At 38.8% G+C, this 25105-nt stretch overlaps 1 protein-coding gene across 1 annotated transcript in view; it reads left to right on the top strand.

Annotated features, from left to right (window-relative positions):
- Positions 1–25105, top strand: part of LOC124274123 — a 63421-nt gene that overhangs the window by 12997 nt on the left and 25319 nt on the right. Inside the window, exons 3-9 of the mRNA XM_046709440.1 lie at positions 11030–11121; positions 11343–11460; positions 11983–12008; positions 14066–14206; positions 14977–15072; positions 17115–17167; positions 20301–20447. Coding sequence (XP_046565396.1) covers positions 11030–11121; positions 11343–11460; positions 11983–12008; positions 14066–14206; positions 14977–15072; positions 17115–17167; positions 20301–20447 — 673 coding nt within the window. The remainder of the gene's footprint in view (positions 1–11029; positions 11122–11342; positions 11461–11982; positions 12009–14065; positions 14207–14976; positions 15073–17114; positions 17168–20300; positions 20448–25105) is intronic.

Consider the following 25105-nt stretch of genomic DNA (forward strand, 5'->3'; position numbering starts at 1 on the left):
GAGGTTTAACTGTTTTTGACTCAATGCCACAGACCTTGATCACTAAACAATTGCTTGTTTCATTGTCTGCCAGACAGTTGTACAGACACCTGCTCTTCAGGAGGTTTACAGCCTGATCAGAAGTCTAGATAAGCTGCGTATCTGCGTAAAATACACATTGAAATTTCCAAAATACGCACTAAAATATATCTTTAGCATCCCAAATATGCAAAGAATATTACAGAAACGCTTTGGTTAGTTGTTGACTTGCGTACCCTGACTTACCGGTAAGAAACCAATGTATAACAGAAAGTAGCTAACTGTCAATGGTAGATTTTTGATTGATTTTCACTATGTGACTGTACACTTTATGAACTACAAAACGAAACAATAGCACAAACACAGCTAGTTAGATTTCCATAGGTATATTTCAATAAACAATCTGATGAAATGAGACTATGCTGCATATATTGTCAGTGGGCAAAGATAAGTTTGTCCTTACAAAAGTGTGGGCTAGTGATGGTACGCCATGTAACAATATTCAAATTTTTAAAGAAGTTCAGAAATATATATCAAACTCCACAAGGTTCAGTAGTTGGATATAATGTTTATGATCTAAATAATTCATGTATTCAATGTATAACTTTTTTGTAAATGTCTTATTCTCCTTTTGTATATATGTTTCTATCCCTGTACATATACCGGTAATTTGTTTCACTTTTGCATGTAACCACTGTAAATAGGAGAGGGTTTCACTAAGTTGGAATAACTTGTACCCAATTGTTTCTCTTGAATAAATATGTTTAAATCAAACACCATGTTACGACCATGTCAATGTCTGAAGCGCAAAAAATTGGCTGCAGTTATCTTTTTTTACATTTTTTAAATTACTATGTTTTAAAAAAGAAAGTTGGTATTGGGAACATTTGAGTACCCATGGAAGATCAGTAGTACCCATTTATAACAGACACCATGTGTAAAATACCCAGATTGGAAAAAGCATATCTAGAGCTCTGCATGAGATAATGTAAGATACTTACATATAAAAGGACTCATTTTCAAAGACTTGCACTTGAAATAACATTTGATATTAGCATAGCATATTTTAGAAATGCAAAAATATTTACAAAGTTTCAGTTCATATGTGGAATAGTTTTTGCTCAGATGTATTATAAAACACCCGAGAACTGTCAGAAAATGTTGTTTTGAAACTGAAATCCCCAGGCCTATCAGAATGAAGTGGTCATTGTTCCCCAAGTGAGGTTGTTGTTGAGTAGAAGCTCAGATTAACATTTAGTGTCAGTTTTTGGCTAGCTGTTAGGTGTTTCTGAAGTTGTGGCATATCAAAGCCTGTACAATATGATACAGCCAATTAGGCTTTGTTCATTATTTACTGTAGCTATAGTGTCCATGAGGATGAGATAATATACATCAACCTTGAAGTTATAAAACACAGGTATTATCATTACCCACATGTTTATATGGAGACATAAAATCCACATATATCATTTAGCTTGAGCAAAGGGAAATAACTCTTGAGTGTTTATTGACATTTAGTGGTGTGTTGACTGCTTGGTATCAATCAGTTGCCTGTTGATTGACTGAGGCTCCAGGCATGTAGTCATTAATTGCCCCTATACCTAGCTTCAATGTTGTGTCAATAACAGCACTGAGGCCATATTCAGGGCTTGCCTTTGATGGGGCGGTCAATAGAGTACACATTCGACCACCATTGGTCAGGTACTAGTCACTGACTTTTGGTTTACTGTAGGCAGGAAGGATGGAAGCCAGTTCTCTAATCTTGTGTGAAATGATTGAATAGACTGATTGTTGGATTGAAATATGTAGATTGCCAACGTCCAGATTTATGCAAGGTACGGGTTATCATGATACTATAATACTCTATGGCCAAAATGGTCAAGAAAAGCACTAAAGCAGGAAGTAAAATGGTCGTTTTGTGGAAGCCTTGGTGGCTGAGCGTTCTAGGTGTCTCACTTTGTGTGCTGGCGATTAGGTGCCTGACTCTGAGGGTGTGGGTTCGAGGGATGGGACTCAACCCCAAAAGTACTAGAATCTGTACTTTACTAATACAGTGTAATCCTAAATATAACATGTGTTATAAAATGGTCAAATTGGGATTATTTCAGGAGTTTTTAGTAGTTTCTAATAGATTGTACTTTGAGAATGTCTTAATACAGTAATAAGTAATATGAAACTAAGCTTTACACACTCTTTATTTATCCAGTTTATTGAACCAGTAATAAGAAAACAATAGCTTATCCCAACAAAGCCATAAACTTAGTTAACAAGTGTTATTTATCTATGCTGTATACTCATCACTGCTGACACTTGGCCAAATGTCAGTCTGAGCACTTCCAGATTAATTCCTGGGGGATGCCAAGGAAATATACCTGATCAGCTTTCTTTGTTCATACACCTCTCCTGTTATCTGCAAACGCCTGACAGTGATGATTAACTTTGATTTGACTTTAAGTAATAACAACCTATAGTGTAGATTCAATTCTGTCTCCCACATACTATTATTCAATCAGGTTATTAGACATGTAACTGAAGAACAATATTAATCTGTTTGCCTTATTTGTGGTCAGAGAATTCAATTTCGAAACTGGAATTTAAACACAGAAGATACTCCTACAACAAGCCAGTAGAACATTGTCTGTCTTCATTCAGCTGTATTCATGGTAATCATCAAATAAGGGGTGGGTGGGGGTGTAGCCTAGTGGTTAAAGTATTTGCTCGTCACGCCTACTCGCCCCAGGTTCTAATCCCCACATGGGTACAATGTGTGACGCCCTTCCTGGTATATCCCGTCGTGTTATTGCTCAAATCAGGTAATGTGACATTGGTGGCAGTTCTGAAATATAGTATTTATAAGTTGTGTTTGACCAGACAAACGCACCTGCCCCAATCATCCAAGTTTGTTATCTTGGACTGGCCAGCATAGTCATTTGTTATACAGACAGGTGTATGTTTCACCTACACTTCAAGGAGTGAAGAAACAGAAAAAATAATGGACAGTAAATATATATGAGAATAGCTACAAATATATACACAGCTATTTAGGAAATGATATATTCTCACCTTTGATGTAAGTGGACTCGAGTGTTGCCTAGTGGTTAAAATGTTTGCCTGTCAAGCATAAATTCTGGGTTTGATCCTCACATGATACAGTGTGTCAGGGACTGACGTCCCTCACTATTGTTATAGGAAATATTGCTGTAAGTGCCATAAGCATGATACTTACAGTGACAAAGGTGCCATCTTGCTCATGAACAACTAGCAAAATGATTCTGCAGAATATCAGTAACAAGATCTAAGCTGACAGCAGGATTGTCTCCGGATTAGGACATAATTGACTGCAGTCTGGTGACTGAGTTATTGGATCTTGATAAGCAAACGAGCACGTTACCAGCCCACTGCTTGTAAAGAATACTGAAAAAATCCTTTTGTTGCAAAGACCTGTGGGTTGACCTGAGGTATTATGTGCCTGCCTCAGCTAATTTATCATGTAAATGCTTGTCGCTGCCACCCAGTGTTTTAATACTTATCTCTGTTAAATGTGTGACAAGTCATTCAAACAGTGTATAACACTGATTTTGTAATTTGACAACATACCGCAAACTGCTTCAACCCAGCATGCCTTATCAGCCCACATTTCCACTGCGACGTGATAATCTTTGAACCGTATTTCAAATAAATTTGGATAAATGTATTATTGATTATGCTTAAAGCAGGTAACATTGCTGAACGATTTGTTTATGGTGTAACCTGGCAGGAAAAACACAGTCAAAATATAAAGATGTAAATAATCAGTTCAAATTGTACACATGATTTCATCTCCAATTTGATAATGGAATATTTACCCTATGTGTTGTGATTTATTTGAAGGGTATCCAGGAATGCGTTCAGGCTGCAACATGGTATGGTATCTGTGTTGATGGGACATAAAGTGTTAAGTATCCCCCAAGGTGTGCATTCTTGTAACGGCAGGTAGTAGTGTAATCAAAGTCACAGCCCACTGCTCAAATAGCCCGGCCACAGTGGGATCACATTTCAGAATATCTATTGACAATCACGTCTGCCCTATCAACCGGAGCATCTTGACTGACAACATGCTTTGTTTAATGCCAACGCTCCGTAAGAAGGGACGAAGCAAATCGTCAATTGAGCTCATCCGGATACGTTATAGCTTCCAAAATATCGATGCTGACACTCCAAGACGTCCCCATACGGTTGCTATGCCAGCCATAACACAGTTTGTGTTGGAGGGGACAAAATTAGAGACTCCAAAGGTATTTAAATATTCTATTTGATATGTTTTGTGGACAGATTTCTTTCTGGTAAGAGTCTATATGTTGATGTTCTCAGAGGGTGGTTGAGGGAAGGATTTCTCCACTGAGATTTGGTGTCATGTTTTACGATGTATTTATCATGTAGTGTTATTTTGTATACTTACAGTGAATTACGAATCAGGAATGATATTTACGCTCAGAAAAAATCCATTCTGACATAATGTTTTTTTCACAAGGATTTTTTTTTTAGGCATTTAAATCTAACTTGCTGTTTGATTGTTGATGTTCAGTAAACTCACTATGTAATGAACACATCCAGGGTTGAGTAATGTGAAGACTTGTGGGCTTCATGGTAGCTGTTTGATTGTTGATGTTCAGTAAACTATGTATGTAATGAACACATCCAGGGTTGAGTAATGTGAAGACTTGTGGGCTTCATGGTATTATGTCACATCACGAATATAATGATTCCAACACAGTTGAAATGGTGATAGTTTCCTAAAACATGATACAGCTAGGTTAAATTACCAATATAAAGTTACAAGCATCTGTAATTAGATAACCATACATTACAATATTACTTATCTGCTATACTGTACACTATCAGCATTACTTTATCCTAGCATAGAGGGGCGGTTGGGTAGCCCAGTGGTTAAAGCATTTGCTCGTCAAGTTCGATTCCCCACATGGGTACAATATGTGAAACCCATTTCTGGTGTCTCTTGTCGTGATGTTGCTGCAATATTGCTAAAAGCGACGTAAAACCATACTCACTCACTCCTAGTATAGATTATACACTACAATAACACATTACAATATTACTTACATGTTATACTGTACACTATCAGCATTACTTTATCCTAGCATGGATTATACACTACAATAACACATTACAATATTACTTACATGTCATACTGTATACTATCAGCATTACTTTATCCTACCATAGATTATACACTACAATAACACATTACAATATTACTTAATATTACTTATATCATGCTGTACACTATCACAATAACACATTACTTTATCCTCAGCTTTATCCTAGCATAGATCATACTGTATACTATCAGCATTACTTTATCCTACCATAGATTATACACTACAATAACACATTACAATATTACTTATGTCATACTGTATACTATTACTTTATCTATACTACAATAACACATACTATCACTGTACACTATCAGCATTACTTTATCCTAGCATAGATTATACACACTACATTACAATATTAATAACACATACTACAATATTACTTACATGTTATACTACAATATTACTATCAGCATTACTTTATCCTAGCATAGATTATACACTACAATAACACATTACAATATTACTTACATGTTATACTGTACACTATCAGCATTACTTTATCGTAGCATAGATTATACACTACAATAACACATTACAATATTACTTATATATCATACTGTATACTATCAGCATTACTTTATCCTAGCATAGATTATACACTACAATAACACATTACAATATTACTTACATGTCATACTGTATACTATCAGCATTACTTTATCCTAGCATAGATTATACACTACAATAACACATTACAATATTACTTACATGTTATACTGTACACTATCAGCATTACTTTATCGTAGCATAGATTATACACTACAATAACACATTACAATATTACTTACATGTTATACTGTATACTATCAGCATTACTTTATCCTAGCATAGATTATACACTACAATAACACATTACAATATTACTTACATGTTATACTGTATACTATCAGCATTACTTTATCCTAGCATAGATTATACACTACAATAACACATTACAATATTACTTACATGTTATACTGTACACTATCAGCATTACTTTATCCTAGCATAGATTATACACTACAGTAACACATTACAATATAACTTACATGTCATACTGTATACTATCAGCATTACTTTATCCTAGCATAGATTATACACTACAATAACACATTACAATATTACTTACATGTTATACTGTATACTATCAGCATTACTTTATCCTACCATAGATTGTACACTACAATAACACATTAAAGTTCTTTGGGCATCACAGACACTGGTATGGTTTAACAGATAAAAATCTATAATATAAAATACATATCAAATCATAATAAGTACATACATATACAAATATATATATTGCAGCATAAGAACCAACCTCATATCAATAATGCAGGCTACCCTCAGTGAAGCCTCCAGTAAGCCAGACATCTATGTCTGCCTCCTATCTCTAGTAGTAGAATTACACAACTAAGTCAAATGTATATTATATGCACACACACGCAGACATATATTTTCTCACGCACCTGCACACACACACGGACATATCCAAAGTAATCTAAACCTAATATATGCACTCCATATTAGTGTGCACTCCACAATACTGTGATATGTATATGAAAATCTACTGTTAGTCCCACAAGACTTAGTAGTTTATTACTGTAGTATTTCGGTACACCAACAGTCATTGCTGTAAGTTATAAACTATGTACATTTCTCCAGAAAACCCTGTTTACAAATATGGCAGCTTAACACACTAATTATGTTAAACTGTTTTGTGGAATTGTATAGATGTATCATTGGTGCTAGGTATACAGTACCCGGTATATTAATAACATTGCATATATTACAGATGTACAACCAAATGATAAATGCCTAGTTAAGTAGACTAAAACACCTGAGATCCTTATGATAGATATATACACCAGATCCTTATGATCGATACATACACAGTAGAAACCGAAATTAACTTGCCACAGTAAGTGTAGTGCTATAATAATTATCATCAATATTTTGAAAATGCGTTGAAATGAGCATGAACGATATTTTTATCTTTGTCAGCTATTTATTCATTGAGACAAAAGCATGAAACAGTTTTATCTTTGTACTTACAAAATATTTTAACAGATAAAGTTTAATTCAGTAGATATATGGTATGGTTACAGGTATATTTACTATCCTTTCATTAGTAGATTTTCAGTGTGGGTTATTCAAGAGAAGTTGGCCAGAGTTGATTCTAGTATGATGATCACGGAGATACTGGCTCCAAGATATGTACTGGATATGCATCATAATATTGTCCAGTAAATCAAGCCAAGCCCAATAAATATTTAACTTTGTGTCCTGTTTGTGTCTATAATGAAGTTTGTGGTTGAAGTAATAAGGCTGAGCATGTGCAAGTGGTTTCGAAGTAAGGCACTATGTTGTCCACTTCATGTGATCCATGTAGAATGGACCAGACACACTGCAGCATTGTCAGATACTGCACAAGACATTAAGATTGTTTGTCAACTGAAATTGGTGTTCCAGTTCTGAGAGTGATGTCATTGGCTGACTCAGCAAGGAACAGACTACATGGTTTGGTGATGTGGTTCATGTTCCTGTTCAACTGTCAGTATCCTTCATGCCGTGTATGTTCTGCTGTTGATCCAGAACAGACTACATGGTCTGGTGATTGCGTTCATGTTCCTGTTCAACTGTCAGTATCCTTCATGCAGTGTACATTCTCCTCTAGATCCAGAACAGACTACATGGTCTGGTGATGTAGTTCATGTCAGTATCCTCCATGCCGTGTATGTTCTCCTATAGATCCAGAACAGACTACATGGTCTGGTGATGTAGTTCATGTTCCTGTTCAACTGTCAGTATTCTCCATGCCGTGTATGATCTCCTCTAGATCCAGAACAGACTACATGGTCTGGTGATGTGGTTCATGTCAGTATCCTTCATGCAGTGTACATTCTCCTCTAGATCCAGAACAGACTACATGGTCTGGTGATGTGGTTCATGTCAGTATCCTCCATGCTGTGTATGTTCTCCTCTAGATCCAGAACAGACTACATGGTCTGGTGATGTAGTTCATGTCAGTATCCTTCATGCCTTGTACATTCTCCTCCAGATCCAGAACAGACTACATGGTCTGGTGATGTGGTTCATGTCAGTATCCTTCATGCAGTGTACATTCTCCTCTAGATCCAGAACAGACTACATGGTCTGGTGATGTAGTTCATGTCAGTATCCTTCATGCAGTGTACATTCTCCTCCAGATCCAGAACAGACTACATGGTCTGGTGATGTGGTTCATGTCAGTATCTTCCATGCCGTGTATGTTCTCCTCTAGATCCAGAACAGACTACATGGTCTGGTGATGTAGTTCATGTTCCTGTTTAACTGTCAGTATCCTTCATGCCATGTATGTTCTCCTCTAGATCCAGAACAGACTACATGGTCTGGTGATGTAGCTCATGTCAGTATCCTTCATGCCGTGTACATTCTCCTCCAGATCCAGAACAGACTACATGGTTTGGTGATGTGGTTCATGTCAGTATCCTTCATGCCGTGTATGTTCTCCTCTAGATCCAGAACAGACTACATGGTTTGGTGATGTAGTTCATGTCAGTATCCTTCATGCAGTGTACATTCTCCTCTAGATTCAGAACAGACTACATGGTCTGGTGATGTGGTTCATGTTCCTGTTCAACTGTCAGTATCCTCCATGCCGTGTATGTTCTCCTCTAGATCCAGAACAGACTACATGGTCTGGTGATGTGGTTCATGTCAGTATCCTCCATGCCGTGTATGTTCTCCTCTAGATCCAGAACAGACTACATGGTCTGGTGATGTAGTTCATGTTCCTGTTCAACTATCAGTATCCTTCATGCTGTGTATGTTCTCCTCTAGATCCAGAACAGACTACATGGTCTGGTGATGTAGCTCATGTCAGTATCCTTCATGCCGTGTACATTCTCCTCTAGATCCAGAACAGACTACATGGTCTGGTGATGTAGTTCATGTTCCTGTTCAACTGTCAGTATCCTTCATGCTGTGTAGTGATGTAGTTCATGTTCCTGTTCAACTGTCAGTATCCTTCATGCTGTGTATGTTCTCCTCTAGATCCAGAACAGACTACATGGTCTGGTGATGTAGTTCATGTCAGTATCCTTCATGCAGTGTACATTCTCCTCTAGATCCAGAACAGACTACATGGTCTGGTGATGTAGTTCATGTCAGTATCCTTCATGCAGTGTACATTCTCCTCTAGATGCAGAACAGACTACATGGTCTGGTGATGTAGTTCATGTCAGTATCCTCCATGCCGTGTATGTTCTCCTCTAGATCCAGAACAGACTACATGGTCTGGTGATATAGTTCATGTTCCTGTTCAACTGTCAGTATCCTCCATGCTGTGTAGGTTCTCCTCTAGATCCAGAACAGACTACATGGTCTGGTGATATAGTTCATGTTCCTGTTCAACTGTCAGTATCCTCCATGCTGTGTATGTTCTCCTCCAGATCCAGAACAGACTACATGGTCTGGCGTTGTGGTTCATGTTCCTGTTCAACTGTCAGTATCCTCCATGCTGTGTATGTTCTCCTCTAGATCCAGAACAGACTACATGGTCTTGTGATGTAGTTCATGTTCCTGTTCAACTGTCAGTATCCTCCATGCCGTGTATGTTCTCCTCTAGATCCAGAACAGACTACATGGTCTGGTGATGTAGTTCATGTCAGTATCCTTCATGCAGTGTACATTCTCCTCTAGATTCAGAACAGACTACATGGTCTAGTGATGTGGTTCATGTCAGTATCCTCCATGCCGTGTATGTTCTCCTCTAGATCCAGAACAGACTACATGGTCTAGTGATGTAGTTCATGTCAGTATCCTTCATGCAGTGTACATTCTCCTCTAGATCCAGAACAGACTACATGGTCTGGTGATGTAGTTCATGTCAGTATCCTTCATGCAGTGTACATTCTCCTCTAGATCCAGAACAGACTACATGGTCTGGTGATGTAGTTCATGTTCCTGTTCAACTGTCAGTATTCTCCATACCGTGTATGTTCTCCTCTAGATCCAGAACAGACTACATGGTCTGGTGATGTAGTTCATGTCAGTATCCTTCATGCCTTGTACATTCTCCTCTAGATCCAGAACAGACTACATGGTCTGGTGATGTGGTTCATGTCAGTATGCTTCATGCCGTGTATGTTCTCCTCTAGATCCAGAACAGACTACATGGTCTGGTGATGTAGTTCATGTCAGTATCCTTCATGCAGTGTACATTCTCCTCTAGATCCAGAACAGACTACATGGTCTGGTGATGTAGTTCATGTTCCTGTTCAACTGTCAGTATCCTCCATGCTGTGTTTGTTCTCCTCTAGATCCAGAACAGACTACATGGTCTGGTGATGTAGTTCATGTCAGTATCCTCCATGCCTTGTACATTCTCCTCTAGATCCAGAACAGACTACATGGTTTGGTGATGTAGTTCATGTCAGTATCCTCCATGCTGTGTATGTTCTCCTCTAGATCCAGAACAGACTACATGGTCTGGTGATGTAGTTCATGTCAGTATCCTCCATGCTGTGTTTGTTCTCCTCTAGATCCAGAACAGACTACATGGTCTGGTGATGTAGTTCATGTCAGTATCCTCCATGCTGTGTATGTTCTCCTCTAGATCCAGAACAGACTACATGGTCTGGTGATGTAGTTCATGTTCCTGTTCAACTGTCAGTATCCTCCATGCTGTGTTTGTTCTCCTCTAGATCCAGAACAGACTACATGGTCTGGTGATGTAGTTCATGTCAATATCCTTCATGCAGTGTACATTCTCCTCTAGATCCAGAACAGACTACATGGTTTGGTGATGTGGTTCATGTTCCTGTTCAACTGTCAGTATCCTTCATGCAGTGTACGTTCTCCTCCAGATCCAGCCCCTGAATGCACGAAGCAAGGCTCAGGATGAAATAGACTTGGATGTGAATCCTGAATCTGTTCCCTTCCTACCTCAGAACTTCATGTAAGTTGTTATCAGTTTATGTGTTTCGTTAAGTGCATACAATGGGGTGGTTGGTTTGTACATATTGAGGAAGTGGGTGTTTTACTGATATACACCTCTGAGCCTCTAGCAGATAGCTTGTCACACCTCTCACAATGTTGCTTCACACAGCAGCTTTGTTGCTAATATTTGTCTCTCATTTAATACATTTGACTATTTATGGGTTTACCATTACCTTCAAGGTCATCCACAGTGTTGAAGAAAATAGCTGTTCCAAAGCGTCATTTAGACACTTTTGGAGGAATGGAGTACAACGTCACTGGGCGACGTGGCGTCATTCTTCACACAGACAGATACCAGGTAGGCTGAAGGTGTTGCTGCTAAGATGACACAATATGTTGAGTGGATTGTGCCAGAAGTCATGTCCTCTGTCAAACAGAGACTAAAACCACGTGTCCACTTACATAAAGAAAGCATACGTATATAGAGGCACTCATGAGATAGAGGGCAGAGTTTCATCTTGGTTTCCAAAATCTGTTTCCCTTTGCAGGCACATTGTGCAGAATATCTTTTTTTGTATGTTCAAATTTTGTGGTTCAAATAACCAGATATTTAATTTGTGTTTTTACATACCATTTAATTTAGTAATGTAAATATTTACTTATGCTGTCTCACACCATTGCTGTATGTCTCTCTTGTTTTTCAAACAAAAAGTTTAAAGGCTGCATGCAAAACAACCATTAGCAGACCTTGAAACTCCTCTCAACTGTTTTGAGCTATGTATAATGAAGGAGAGCTGTGTTAGATACGAACTATACTTCACAGTCAGAGTTTACTTCAACTAGGTGTACATGTTTCCTGACCACTTTCTCTTCTTTGCAGTGGGCCTCTTTTCAACCTCTGGATGGGTATGTTTATAAATTCTGTTAGTTTTTATGATATATTAATGTTTACTGATAAGATCAGTTAACAAACATATTTAGGTTCATATTGTGCTTTTTTTCATGGTTTTTATATGTGTAAATTTGTCTTACAATATTCTTTTCAAGTCAACATTATAGATAAAAAAATATTAATATAAAATATATGACTGTATGTGACCGTTTATGTGACTGGGTATGTGACTATTTGCGAATGGGTGTGTGACTGTCCATTGTTAAGTGACAACTAAATATAAGTAGATTGTATATTATATGCACATGCAAGCAGACATATTTTGTCATGCGTGCGCACGCACTTGGACACACGCATACACACAAACACACACTGAGTGAGTGAGTTTAGTTTTACACCACACTCAGCAATATTCCAGCTATATCGTGGCGGTGTGTAAATAATCAAGTCTTGACCAGACAATTCAGTGATCAACAGCATGAGCATCGATCTACGCATTTGGAATACAATAATATGTGTCAACCAAGTCAGCGAGCCTGACCACCCGATACCGTTAGATGCCTCTTACGACAAGCATGGGTTAATGAAGAATAGTTCTAACCAAGACCTTCACAGACCAAATACATGCATTTCATATTAGTGTACCAATACTGTGATATGTATATGAAAATCTACTGTTACTCCCACAAGACTTAGTAGTTTATTACTGTAGTATTTCAGTACACCAACAGATATTGCTGTAAGTTATAAACTAAGTACATTTCTCCAGAAAACCCTGTTTACATATATGGCAGCTTAACACACTAATTATGTTAAACTCACGGTTTTGTGGAATTGTATAGATATATCATTGGTGCTAGGTATGGAATATATTTACAATGTTGAATATCATGTTGATGATACGACTGTGTATGTGACTGTATAGATGACTAGGGTATGTGACTGTGTATGTGACTATAGATGACAAGGGTATGTGACTGTGTATGTGACTATATGTAACTGTGTATGTAACTGTGTATGTGACTGAATATGTGACTATGTAACTGTGTATGTGACTATATGTAACTGTGTATGTGACTATATCTAACTGTGTATGTGACTATATGTAACTGTGTAGGTGACAGGGTTTGTGACTGTGACAGGGTTTAATTGTGACTATGTAACTGTTTATGTGACAGGGTTTGTGACTATGTGACAGGGTTTAATTGTGACTATGTAACTGTGACAGGGTTTGTGACTATATGTGACAGGGTTTGTGACTATATGTGACAGGGTTTGTGACTATATGTGACAGGGATTGTGACTATGTGACAGGGTTTAATTGTGACTATGTAACTGTTTATGTGACAGGGTTTGTGACTATGTGACAGGGTTTAATTGTGACTGTAACTGTGACAGGGTTTGTGACTATATGTGACAGGGTTTGTGACTATATGTGACAGGGTTTGTGACTACGTGACAGGGTTTGTGACTACGTGACAGGGTTTAATTGTGACTATGTAACTGTGTATGTGACTATATTTTACTGTGTATGTGACTACATTTAACTGTGTATGTGACTATATGTAACTGTGTATGTGACTATATGTAACTGTGTATGTGACTATATGTAACTGTGTATGTGACTATATGTAACTGTGTATGTGACAGGGTTTGTGGCTATGTGACAGGGTTTAATTGTGACTATGTAACTGTTTATGTGACAGGGTTTGTGACTATGTGACAGGGTTTGTGACTGTGTGACAGGGTTTGTGACTGTATGTGACAGGGTTTGTGACTGTGTGACTGTATGTGACAGGGTTTGTGACTGTATGTGACAGGGTTTGTGACTGTATGTGACAGGGTTTGTGACTATGTGACAGGGTTTGTGACTGTATGTGACAGGGTTTGTGACTGTGTGACTGTATGTGACAGGGTTTGTGACTGTATGTGACAGGGTTTGTGACTGTATGTGACAGGGTTTGTGACTATGTGACAGGGTTTGTGACTGTATGTGACAGGGTTTGTGACTGTATGTGACAGGGTTTGTGACTGTATGTGACTGTTCATGTGACTGTATGTGACTGTGCAGGATGAGCCAGCGAGATCGTCTGCTGGCAGAGCTGCTGTACATGGAGAAACTCCGCGGAGTGAAGCGGAGACGAGAGGTGCTGCCTCACCGAGCCCAGCTGGACCTTGTCATGGGCGGCAAGAAGATTGAAATGGAAGAGAGGTAGCCATATCTATAAATACTTGTGAAATAGGCTTTGTAATTAGACTTTGATCAACATGTATTTGTTCAGGATTTCCTGTTTCTTTAGTGGCCATCTATTTTTGTCATAAGGGCCAAACTTATTGAAATGTGTAGGCTGTGTGCTGGCTTCCGGTACCAAGTGTGCTGCAGTAGATTGTGACATAAAGTGATGGAGTCAAGTAACAACAGTTCACTGTACCATGTTCAATCAGAAACCATTGTTTTGCCTCCAACTAAACGATGAACTAAAACATTTGAAGGCAACTTGAAAAGCCCTTCCTTGGTCAACAGCAATTAAATGCTGCAAAGTCCCTGTATTTATCAATCTTTGAGTTAAAGTTACCTTGCTGGAATTTCTATTAATAATTTGGCCTTTATAATGTAGGCCTGAGTACATGTACTTCACATGTGGGGGTGGTGGGGTAGCCTCATTGTTAAAGCATTAGCTTGTCACGCCAAGACCCGGGTTCAATCCCCTATGTGGATACAATGTGTGAAGCCTATTTCTGGTGTACCCCACCGTGATATTGCTGGAATATTGCTAAAAGCGGGGTAAAACCATACTCACTCACTCATTCACTTCACCTGTGGCCTTTATCTACCTGTAGTAATACTGAAGGCCTGGGTGCATTTGTACAAAGCAACCTTAGCTTTGTGTTTGTCAGCTGTAGTATTGCCGACACTTGCACTGAAACCCACCGCTCACCACTACACACTCAATCGTTAAACCTAATAATTTGATATTCCAGATTTGACATTGCAAGAGAGATCCAGAAGTTGAAGTCTCTGGTCTTGCCTCAGAATGCCAAAGACCTCTTCCATGGACGTGGGTTTCGTCTGCCAGAGTAAGTTAAATTGGAAACTGTCTGTGATCACTGGCCAGCGGGCACAACCATATTGATTCAGTGTTGTTCTTCAATGTTTGTTTTTTTGTTTTTTTGTTGGGGTGGGGTTGGAAGTTCAACATGTTATTCTGTAGACATATTACATGTTATTGTTATTATCAATATTATATAATCATATGTCATACAGGACATGAAAACTTTGAAAAGATAATAGATAAGTAAAAAATAAATAATTGAATAAATAATTGAATAAATATATAATAAACAAATAATTAAATAAATGAATACAAAAGAAAAATAATCATATAAAGTATATAGTCATAATAATGTTCAAATATATAAAATGAAAGTATCAATCATTCTTTCATACTTTCATACCCATGCATACACACCAAAGAGTAAATAATGCCAAGGACCTCTTCCATGGATATGGTTTCGTCTGCCAGAGTAACTTACAGAATAGAGAAAAGTTATACTGGAGACTGACTGTGATCACTGGCCAGCAGACACAACCATGTTGATTCAGTGTTGTGCTCCGATGTTGACATGACATTCATTCTTGGTTGAAACTGAAAGTTGTGATGATGTTGAAATGTCAATATTGAATCAACATGAGATCTCAGGTTTGAAACACTGACATTGGATTTGAAAGATAAAAATGACTTTAAAAACGTTCTGTTGATTCAGCATCAGATATCAGTGTATTGGAACAATGTTGAGCTTCAGCGTTAAAATAACATTGACTTTTGGTTGGATTTGAAAACTAAAATGTAAGTGTTAAATTTTGGTTGGGTATTGGTGCATTTCTAGATCAGAGAGTCCATGGTCTGTTTCGTTTTGTCTGACCACAGTGTACTATGTGGAGTTACGAGCCATCAGTAGTTTCAATTCCTACAAAATCACATGGTTTTGTCACACTTCATACAGTGCTTTACGGAAGTACTGAGAATATTTTAAGGCAAAACTCAATATGAGACTGTCTGAAGAAATGACAATATTTTCTACTACTTGAAAAGAAAGTACAACCTTTGAGTAACATCATAACATGGGAATAATATTTTATGTTAAACATCAAGCCAAAGTGTTCCTTAGTTAAGTAAGTGCAATCCATTGCACAGAGATATTAGAGAAACATCTTTAAGAATCTTTATCTTTCCACATCCCATTGCAAACAACTGCTCACCTTGTCATTAAACTGGAGAGAGAAAGTCTTTTCTACTAGTAATGATAACCATTATGATAAATTAGCCAAACTTAGAATAAACTTAGCACTGACATACAGCTAGTTTACAGAAGTCATGGCAACTAACAATGGTTGTCCTGCTGCGACAGGAAGACCAAGACCCACAGCAAACAGACTAAACTGATGTGCACTAAACTACACTCAGTAAACCATAGTGTGCTTCCACTGTGCATATGGGTTCTATTCATCATCACTCTCTCATTCCATGGTGGAAGTATCAGAAGTCACAATGTCCAAATATATGGCAGGAGTGTGTCAGTGCAAGATGTCCAGGCAGATTTTAGAATACATCATTCGGAGTCTGTATATTTAGTGTGGTTGAGAAAATTATTCAATATTAATGAATATCTGAATTTGCCTGGTTAAGCTGTATTCATTCAGAATATGAAGTATGTGTTTTGAACATCATTGTCTGATTAAAACCAGAGTTATGTAAATGTAATGATCCCAGCCAATTGCAAAATATATTTCTTAAAATTATGTCTTTATGAATCTTTGAATCACTTTTCATTGTCTTGATTTAAACATACTTCAGTATTGAAAAAAAAGTGTTGGAAACAATGTTTGATTTGAACATGCTTTCCTACAGTAAAGGCCAGTGTTGATGCAGCCTGCTAGATACACTTCTTTGTGGTAAGGAAGCAGAATAGTGCAACATTTACAATACAAAGTTCACCAGTCCTCTTCACCAGGTAGTGTGTCTAACATCACTATGTACATGGTAATAGGTTGTCACTTATAGTCCATGTCACTGGACACAATATGATGTGGAACCTTACTAGGGGAATTCTACTTTCAGGAGCCATGGTTCTGTCAACCCGAGAGGGCAACCATACGACATTACTGAGGAAAGTATGTACCCTAAGTTACACCCTCAAACAACTATGTGTCGTCAGACTGTACACACTCAAATGTGTAATCCATCAGTGTAATGCTTTACTATGTGTTGTCAGTCAGTGTAAACACACAAATGTGTGTCGTCTATCAGTGTAAAGCTTTACTATGTGTTGTCAGTCAGTGTAAACACTCAAATGCGTGTCGTCCATCTGTGTAAAGCTTTACTATGTGTTGTCAGTCAGTGTAAACACTCAAATGTGTGTCGTCCATCTGTGTAAACACTTTACTGTGTGTTGTCAGTCAGTGTAAACACTCAAATGTGTGTCGTACATCTGTGAAAGCACTTTACTATGTGTTGTTGGTCACTGTAAATAATCAAATGTGTGTCATGCATCTGTGTAAACGCTTTATTGTGTGTCATCAGTTTTTGTGAGCACTCAAATGTGTGTCATCCATCAGTGTGTAAACACTTTGTGTCGTCAGTGTGTGTTAACACTCAAATGTAGTTATGTTAACGCATGTTCATGTTGACAATGCCCAAGTGTATTTAAGCCATGTATTTTGCATCGTCAGTTGACATTATTTATGTGTTCACCTTTGTCCAGGGCAGCGGGCAGGTAACTCATATAGTGTAGCAATATACAGTAGAACACGGTTATAGCGAACACGGATATAGCGTACAAACGGATATAGCGAACAAATTTAAAAGTCCCGTCAACAGTCCTTTATAATATCATTAAAATTATACGTGAATAACGAACTCGTGAGTAGCGAATTAACGGCTATAGCGAACTGATTTACTACCCCAAGACCCAATTAACGACGTGATTAGCGAACTCACTCAGTGTCAGCTCAGCCACTTAGCGGTATACATCAATCTTGTTGGCGGTGAATCAACATTGTTTGATGGTCATTAATTAATTAACAAAACAAACATATCGTGTTTAACCCATTCAACATTGCAGGCCGAATAATCGGCTACAACGTTATTTCCATTGCCGTAGTATGATTGGCTGCCTTAGGTCACGTGTCTAAATTTGACCAATCACGATCCTTATAGCAGACTGTGGCGAAAAAGCGTCATTAGAAACCAATCTTTATCCAATAAAATCGCTCTTTACAACTGTGAAAATACTCTCGGCAAGGGTACAGTGATATTGTTGATGTTTCAGAGCTGTCTAACGATACCTCACCTCGCATGTTATTCATACGAAGCTTCGAAAACGGAGGTATTTCCCGTTGTTGTGTCATGTTAACGAACGGAAAGCCTGAATACATAAAAATGAAAATATAAAAGAAAAAGGCACGGGCATGTTATGACATGTCACAAATGGAAAAAAAATCGCTACAGTTTTTTGCTTCTTTCGTGGTTTATCTGGACATTATAAATGTAAGCGTGCATTTTCATTAAAAAATCAATTTATTTAAGTTGTAGTTGTATTATTTCAATTTCATCATAAAAGTAAACTTCATATTTATCAACATGATATAGGTAATGTCTGTGAATGTCTACATCTCTACAATCCAAGATGGCGGTCAAATGTGAATAACGAACAACGGATATAGCGAACTAAATTTCTTGGTCCCTTGGAGTTCGTTATATCCGTGTTCTACTGTATATCCTCAGTGGTTCACTTTTGCAACAATGAAACTAGAGAAAACCCCAGAAATTGTGAACATAGTAGACATTTTTGTAGTCTTGATAAGTTTCTAAGGCTGTTGTCTCATTGAAGATGATATCAATAGTATCGATAGATACAATAACAAACAAAATAATGACAAACATCAACTTTACCATTTGTTTTGATACAAAAAACTTATAAATATACTCCTCACAAAAAATTAAGCAGCACAATTTTTAGTCTCATTACATTTTCATTTATTTAAATTGCAAATCATGGAATGATGCAATAGAAAGGTGAAACATATGTACACACGATTAACAAAATGAACTGAAATGGTATGAGCAATAATAGACTTACAAATCATCAAAACTATGTACCCGTGAAACAGTCATGCAAAATGTGCTGCATTGGATGGTTGTGTTCGGATGATGTTGTCAATGTTATCAGATAAATCAATTTGACAGTCACTAAAGGTTATGTATTCTTTGAATATTTCCCTTTCAGTAACATGCCGGCAATAATCGCTATCGAGATTGATAAAGATATTACACTGAAAATACTTGTTGCTTAAATGTTTATGAGGAGTATAGCATTGAAGGAGCCATCATAACTTAATAGCTAATACTTATTTTGCACTTTGTGACTAAACATAGCCTTATGAGATCTTAACTCACAGAAACTAGGTAGTTAGTACTCACATACTAAAGTAGAGCAGTGTTCAAAATGTCCTGCATGATTTTGTTTTGTGTCCTGAGAGTCTTGAAGATCCTGTTGACAATTATTGCAAATTTAAGAAACAAATCATATTCCACTCATTTTGACCTGTAAACTAATTGTCTTAAACATGGTAATTGGTTGTGATAGTTGTTCAGTCATATAAATAGTGTCTATACTTAGTGGAACTAGAATTGGTGAAAACTCTGATATGCTAGATACCAGTACCTTGAGACAGACGGGTCCTGGTGAAAGATTTGATGTTCAGTTCCTGTAGTTCTGTTGACATCCTTCATCTCAGGTATTCTGAGTGTGTAGAGGTCCAATCTGGAGGATACCTCTTTATCTCAAAGATCAGAAACAATCATGATTAGTCTCAAGGCAATGCTGCCAGAGCAATATAATATTAAATAAAGGTTTTTTTTCTCACTTATTTATTGATAAATGAAGATGAAGATGGACAATCTATTCCTAATAGAGACCAGTAATTCTCACAGTCATCTCAAAAACAGCTGCATTTCTAGTCTTACAATATTGTATTTGACTTGGTACGTGAGGTTTTAATGTTGTCCATGAGCCACTGAAATCATGTATACGGATTGTATCCAAGTATTGTAAGCGTTGTAATATTATCATAAAGCCTGAGAGCATCACCAGTTAATGATACATTATGTCGGGGTTTCATCATAACATTTATCACCATGGCTACTTATGACCTTGAGTTTAACTTTGCATCACTTGCTCTGTTAGATACCGTTTTTATTACAAAGGTAAAATAATAATCTCTGTACTACTTATGGATGTTTTAGTTTCGGCGTCGGCGCCAGCTTTAATGCAGCAGCCAATCAGGATGAACCCAGGCTTCCTCTCTCAACGTCAATCTTCGCAGCAATCAATCTTCACCTCAAGTAAAATGAAGAAACGAGGACAGTTACCAAGCTTAAATAGAGGCCGTGGTCAGGGTTTACTTAATTTCATAGGATATTTTGTTTCAAGACAGCATTTTACTGAGATAAACATTAAGCACTTTGTACACTACCCAAGGTTCATGTTTGTTCTTATTCTTAGAAAGGTTGCCATTTCTGTTGCTTCAGGATTGAGTGTATACATTCCAAGGCTAGCTAATTTGGACAGTTGTGGATCATTATAACTTTGGCAATGATCGAGTGAATTTTACCTTATTTGACATTCCAAAAACACAAGTTAACTTCTGAAGAAATGACATACCAGGCAGTGAAAAATCATGTCAGTTTCCATATCTCAGTCTCATCTAATTGTCAAAATTCAAACGAGAAGGTTTTTAAGTGAACTTATGGGGCAAGGTATTCAGCAGTGGCTTGTCTTTGCTCATCATCTGATTGGCTAACCATGCAGACACAATGAGCAGTGGCTTGTCTTTGTTCATCATCTGATTGGCTAACCATACAGACACAATGAGCAGTGGCTTGTCTTTGTTCATCATCTGATTGGCTAACCATGCAGACACAATGAGCAGTGGCTTGTCTTTGCTCATCATCTGATTGGCTAACCATACAGACACAATGAGCAGTGGCTTGTCTTTGCTCATCATCTGATTGCCTAACCATACAGACACAGTGAGTTTTGTTAGTGGCACCACAGAGCAGCAAGCTTGACTGGTCACCCCCTAGCACGGGCTTGTGTAGTCCCCTGGCTGGAACAACAAGTGATTTCTAATTTTACAGGGAAAGTTGCCCAGTTGCAATTTGTGTTGTTGATAATTACATCGTTTGGGCAATTACAAGAAACCTGTTCCAAGTATGTTTCTAAGTCAGTGAGCACCAGCCCCGGCTCGACGGGTTCACTGAGTTGTGTCAGCATCTGAGACCTTCATCACTGTGGGTTTTTCTCACACATAAGCTGACATGCTGTGTTGTATGTGTAATACTGTTGTCTGCAGCACTCACTCACTCACACATAGTTGCTAAACTACCGCAGATGACAATTCTACTGTAACCATGTCCATCTGAGACCTTCATCACTGTGGGTTTTTCCCACACATAAGCTGACATGCTGTGTTGTATGTGGAATACTGTTGTCTGCAGCACTCACTCACTCACACATAGTTGCTAAACTACCGCAGATGACAGACAGGTATTCTACGGTAACCATGTCCATCTGAGACCTTCATCACTGTGGGTTTTTCCCACACATAAGCTGACATGCTGTGTTGTATGTGGAATACTGTTGTCTGCAGCACTCACTCACTCACACATAGTTGCTAAACTACCACAGATGACAGACAGGTATTCTACGGTAACCATGTCCATCTGAGACCTTCATCACTGTGGGTTTTTCCCACACATAAGCTGACATGCTGTGTTGTATGTGGAATACTGTTGACTGCAGCATGCACTCACTCACTCACTCACTCACTCACTCACTCACTCACTCACACATAGTTGCTAAATTACCGCAGATGACAGACAGGTATTCTACGATAACCATGTCCTAGGTAGGACAGTTATGAGAGACAGTCATTTGCTGTGTCAAACTCTGTACAAGGCCTAATAGATTATCGGTATAAGTGTATGAAATAGCTATGTAATTGTATTCAGTCTGGGGTACATGTAGGGCTTTAACAGTATTCCAACCTCCAGTCTCTTATATACCTTGGTAGGTCAGGAGGTGTGGGTCAGCTTCTACAGCTGATGTTTGGTGACTATGATGTTTCTCACTACAGATGATAGAGAGGATTCCCCCATATTACTCTCCAGAGAGAAACGAACTGTTACAAACATACAAGCTCGACTAAGTTTGCCGCGTAGTACGCCAATTTCTCCGGTCTAGATGTGTGACTGCATGTGCTCCTGCTTCTCTGACACGTTGTTACTTGAGCTTCTTAATCCATATCAAATTCCAAAAATATTTAGCCTTCCAAGTGTCCAGCTTTCTAGGAAACCTAATACACCAAACTCCATTACTCCCCTTCAGTATGAACAAGCTTCATACCTCACTTTGGTGAACAAAATCAGTTGAATATCTACCCTGATACTTCTCTATGAAGTTTCATTTCAAAATTAGTAAATATTTGTAATGAATGCAGAGTATATTGATTTCATAGATAATAGTTGCAATAATTCCTGCGGTATCAGTGACATGAAATGCTTTTTTTACTGATTGTCTTAAGAGTATATAACGGTGTTGAGAGTATATAGCAATATTGAGAGTATATAACGGTGTTGAGGGTATATAATGGTGTTGAGAGTATATAGCGATATTGAGAGTATATAATGGTGTTGAGAGTATATAACGGTGTTGCGATATTGAGAGTATATAACAGTGTTGAGAGTGCATGTATATATATATTTCCTTATCCTGACTCATGCTTAATTGCTTGTCTCCTTCTTCTTGCGAATGATAGTGGAACACTTGAATCCCCTTTTAAAGCTCCCTTTAAAAAAAGCGGACGTAAAATCACTCACCCAGTGTTATCTCCCTTTAGATGTTTTGGCGGGAAAGTCCGTCACATGACCCAACATGCTCTTCACTCTCTCCTTCTTCGCCCCAGAGGAGGGTTGTGAGAGCGCCTGGGTCCCCTATAAGGCGTTATATCCCTTTATATTTAGGCCTTTATTACTAAATTAGCTGTATATGGCATTTAGGATGATATACCAGCAATATGGTTTGAAATATTTGTCTAAATTATCTGTTTATTCACGTTGTTGACATGATTTTTCATCTACTTTACAATTGATGAAAACTTGCATTCGTTGCAGGTACCGGTTGATCGGTTGGTGATCCGCATTTATTATGTCCTAATTGTACTTCTACATGTTCTTCCAGCTTTCGCTGTGAACTTTGTCAGCATTTATCTGAAATTGAATTTAATAATTATTTATATTCCATTCTTAGGCGTGCCAAGGATCTAGACGGCTTTTACAAGTCATGTCTAAACCGAGTGATTGCGCTGATAACCGTTTATTGCAGTCTGCTGACATTCACCATTCCAGTGATTTACCGGTTGCTACTACGGAGCATGTTGCTGTGGCTGATGGTAGCTCCGGCTCCAGGAAGAGGTCGTCAACATCAACTATAACCTCGTTTCAGTCTAAGAAGACTAGGGCATCGTCTTCTCAGAAGAAGAAGTCGTCTGCAGATAAGACTCCGGCGAAGTCTTCCCATGGAGCAGCGCACAAGATGAGGTCCTTCGCTGCAGAGATCATCCCTTCAGACGAAGTAGACGTATATGACGAGCCACCCATCCTCATTCCTGAAGTAGCAGTGAAGAAGAAGACGAGGTCTTCGTCTACAGTAACATCAGCAGTCATCACAGCGCAGTCAGACGTTCTATCAACGCAGACATCAGATAGAGATGGCAGGTCTTCACAAGTGGCAGCAGTAGCCGTCGTCGCTGAGTTTCAACCCGGGTATCTTCATGCAACAGATTACTCAGCAGATGTTGACCTGATGGAACGGAGGTTCGCGAAGGAGAAAGCTGCGACGAAGGCCCAATCTACGACGAGCCTGCATTAAGGACAAGCAGCCTGCAGATCGCATCCTGCTGAAGATAGTAACCTGCGTGAAGGAGGGAACCTACGTGAAGGATCACACACTCAACGATGTTCCACGACAACTTCACGAGAACCTGCCAGCCTGGACAATGATGAATCTGCAATAGATATTCCAGAGGAGCCTTCGCGCAGAAGCAGAGCCAGACGTTCACCAGGGCATCACAGATCATCCTCCTCAGATATGGACAGCCACCAGGAGCCTGCGCGCAGGCACCCTGCATACCGTAGAAGAGAATCTACACCTTCACGAAGACACAGAGATACGTCTCAAGACTCCAGGGAGGATCGTTATCCGAACCAGTGGACGTCTGCGCGCAGGTCTCCACGCAGGTCTCCACACAGGTCCCCACGCAAGTCTCCACCCAGGTCTCCATGCAGATCTCCACGCAGGAATGAGGCACAACGGCAACGATCTCCAGAACAAGAAGCCTCTAGATCTGAAGATGAAGGCGGATTCATAATCTCCGATACAGAGATCAAATCTTGGATGGCAAATGGATTGGAACTTGCATCACCTTCTAAAGAGGATAATGAAGCATTCACGTATATCATTCTGAAGAAGATAGAATGATCTAGTTGGCATTGCTGACCCAAAGAAAGATCATCAGTTTATGTCCGAACATATGGCATCCACATCAGCGGGCCTGTCGCTCTTGAGAAGACAAGGATTGCTGTCTTCCTGTAGTTGGAGTGAGCGCTTCACCAAGTCACTATACAGAGCTCCGTGGTCAGCATCATCTATCTTCGCAGGGGAAATTGAGGACGTGGCCAAGGAAGTAACGAAAGAGTCAAGGGAGGTAATGATGATCAAGTCCATCGATACACTAGCCAGTGTTATCTGTCAGACGTTGCAACACTACTCCGGCAAGTCGAGTTTACGTGCATACAGAGAGCCAGGGAAAAGAAATACGGCAGCTCCAGAGGAGGCAAGGATTCTTTTCGTCGCCCAACCGGAGCTCCCAGAGGTAACCCCGGAAGAGGCAGGGCAACCAGAGGTGCCAGGAACTTTAGACGCTGAAGGACGGGTTCGGAACGACTGGAGTCTTCCACCCCCAGCCATTCCCATACAACCTTCAACAGTG

This window comes from Haliotis rubra, unplaced genomic scaffold (assembly GCF_003918875.1).
Source record: "Haliotis rubra isolate DU_JTF1 unplaced genomic scaffold, ASM391887v1 Scf188, whole genome shotgun sequence".
NCBI lineage: Eukaryota > Metazoa > Mollusca > Gastropoda > Lepetellida > Haliotidae > Haliotis > Haliotis rubra.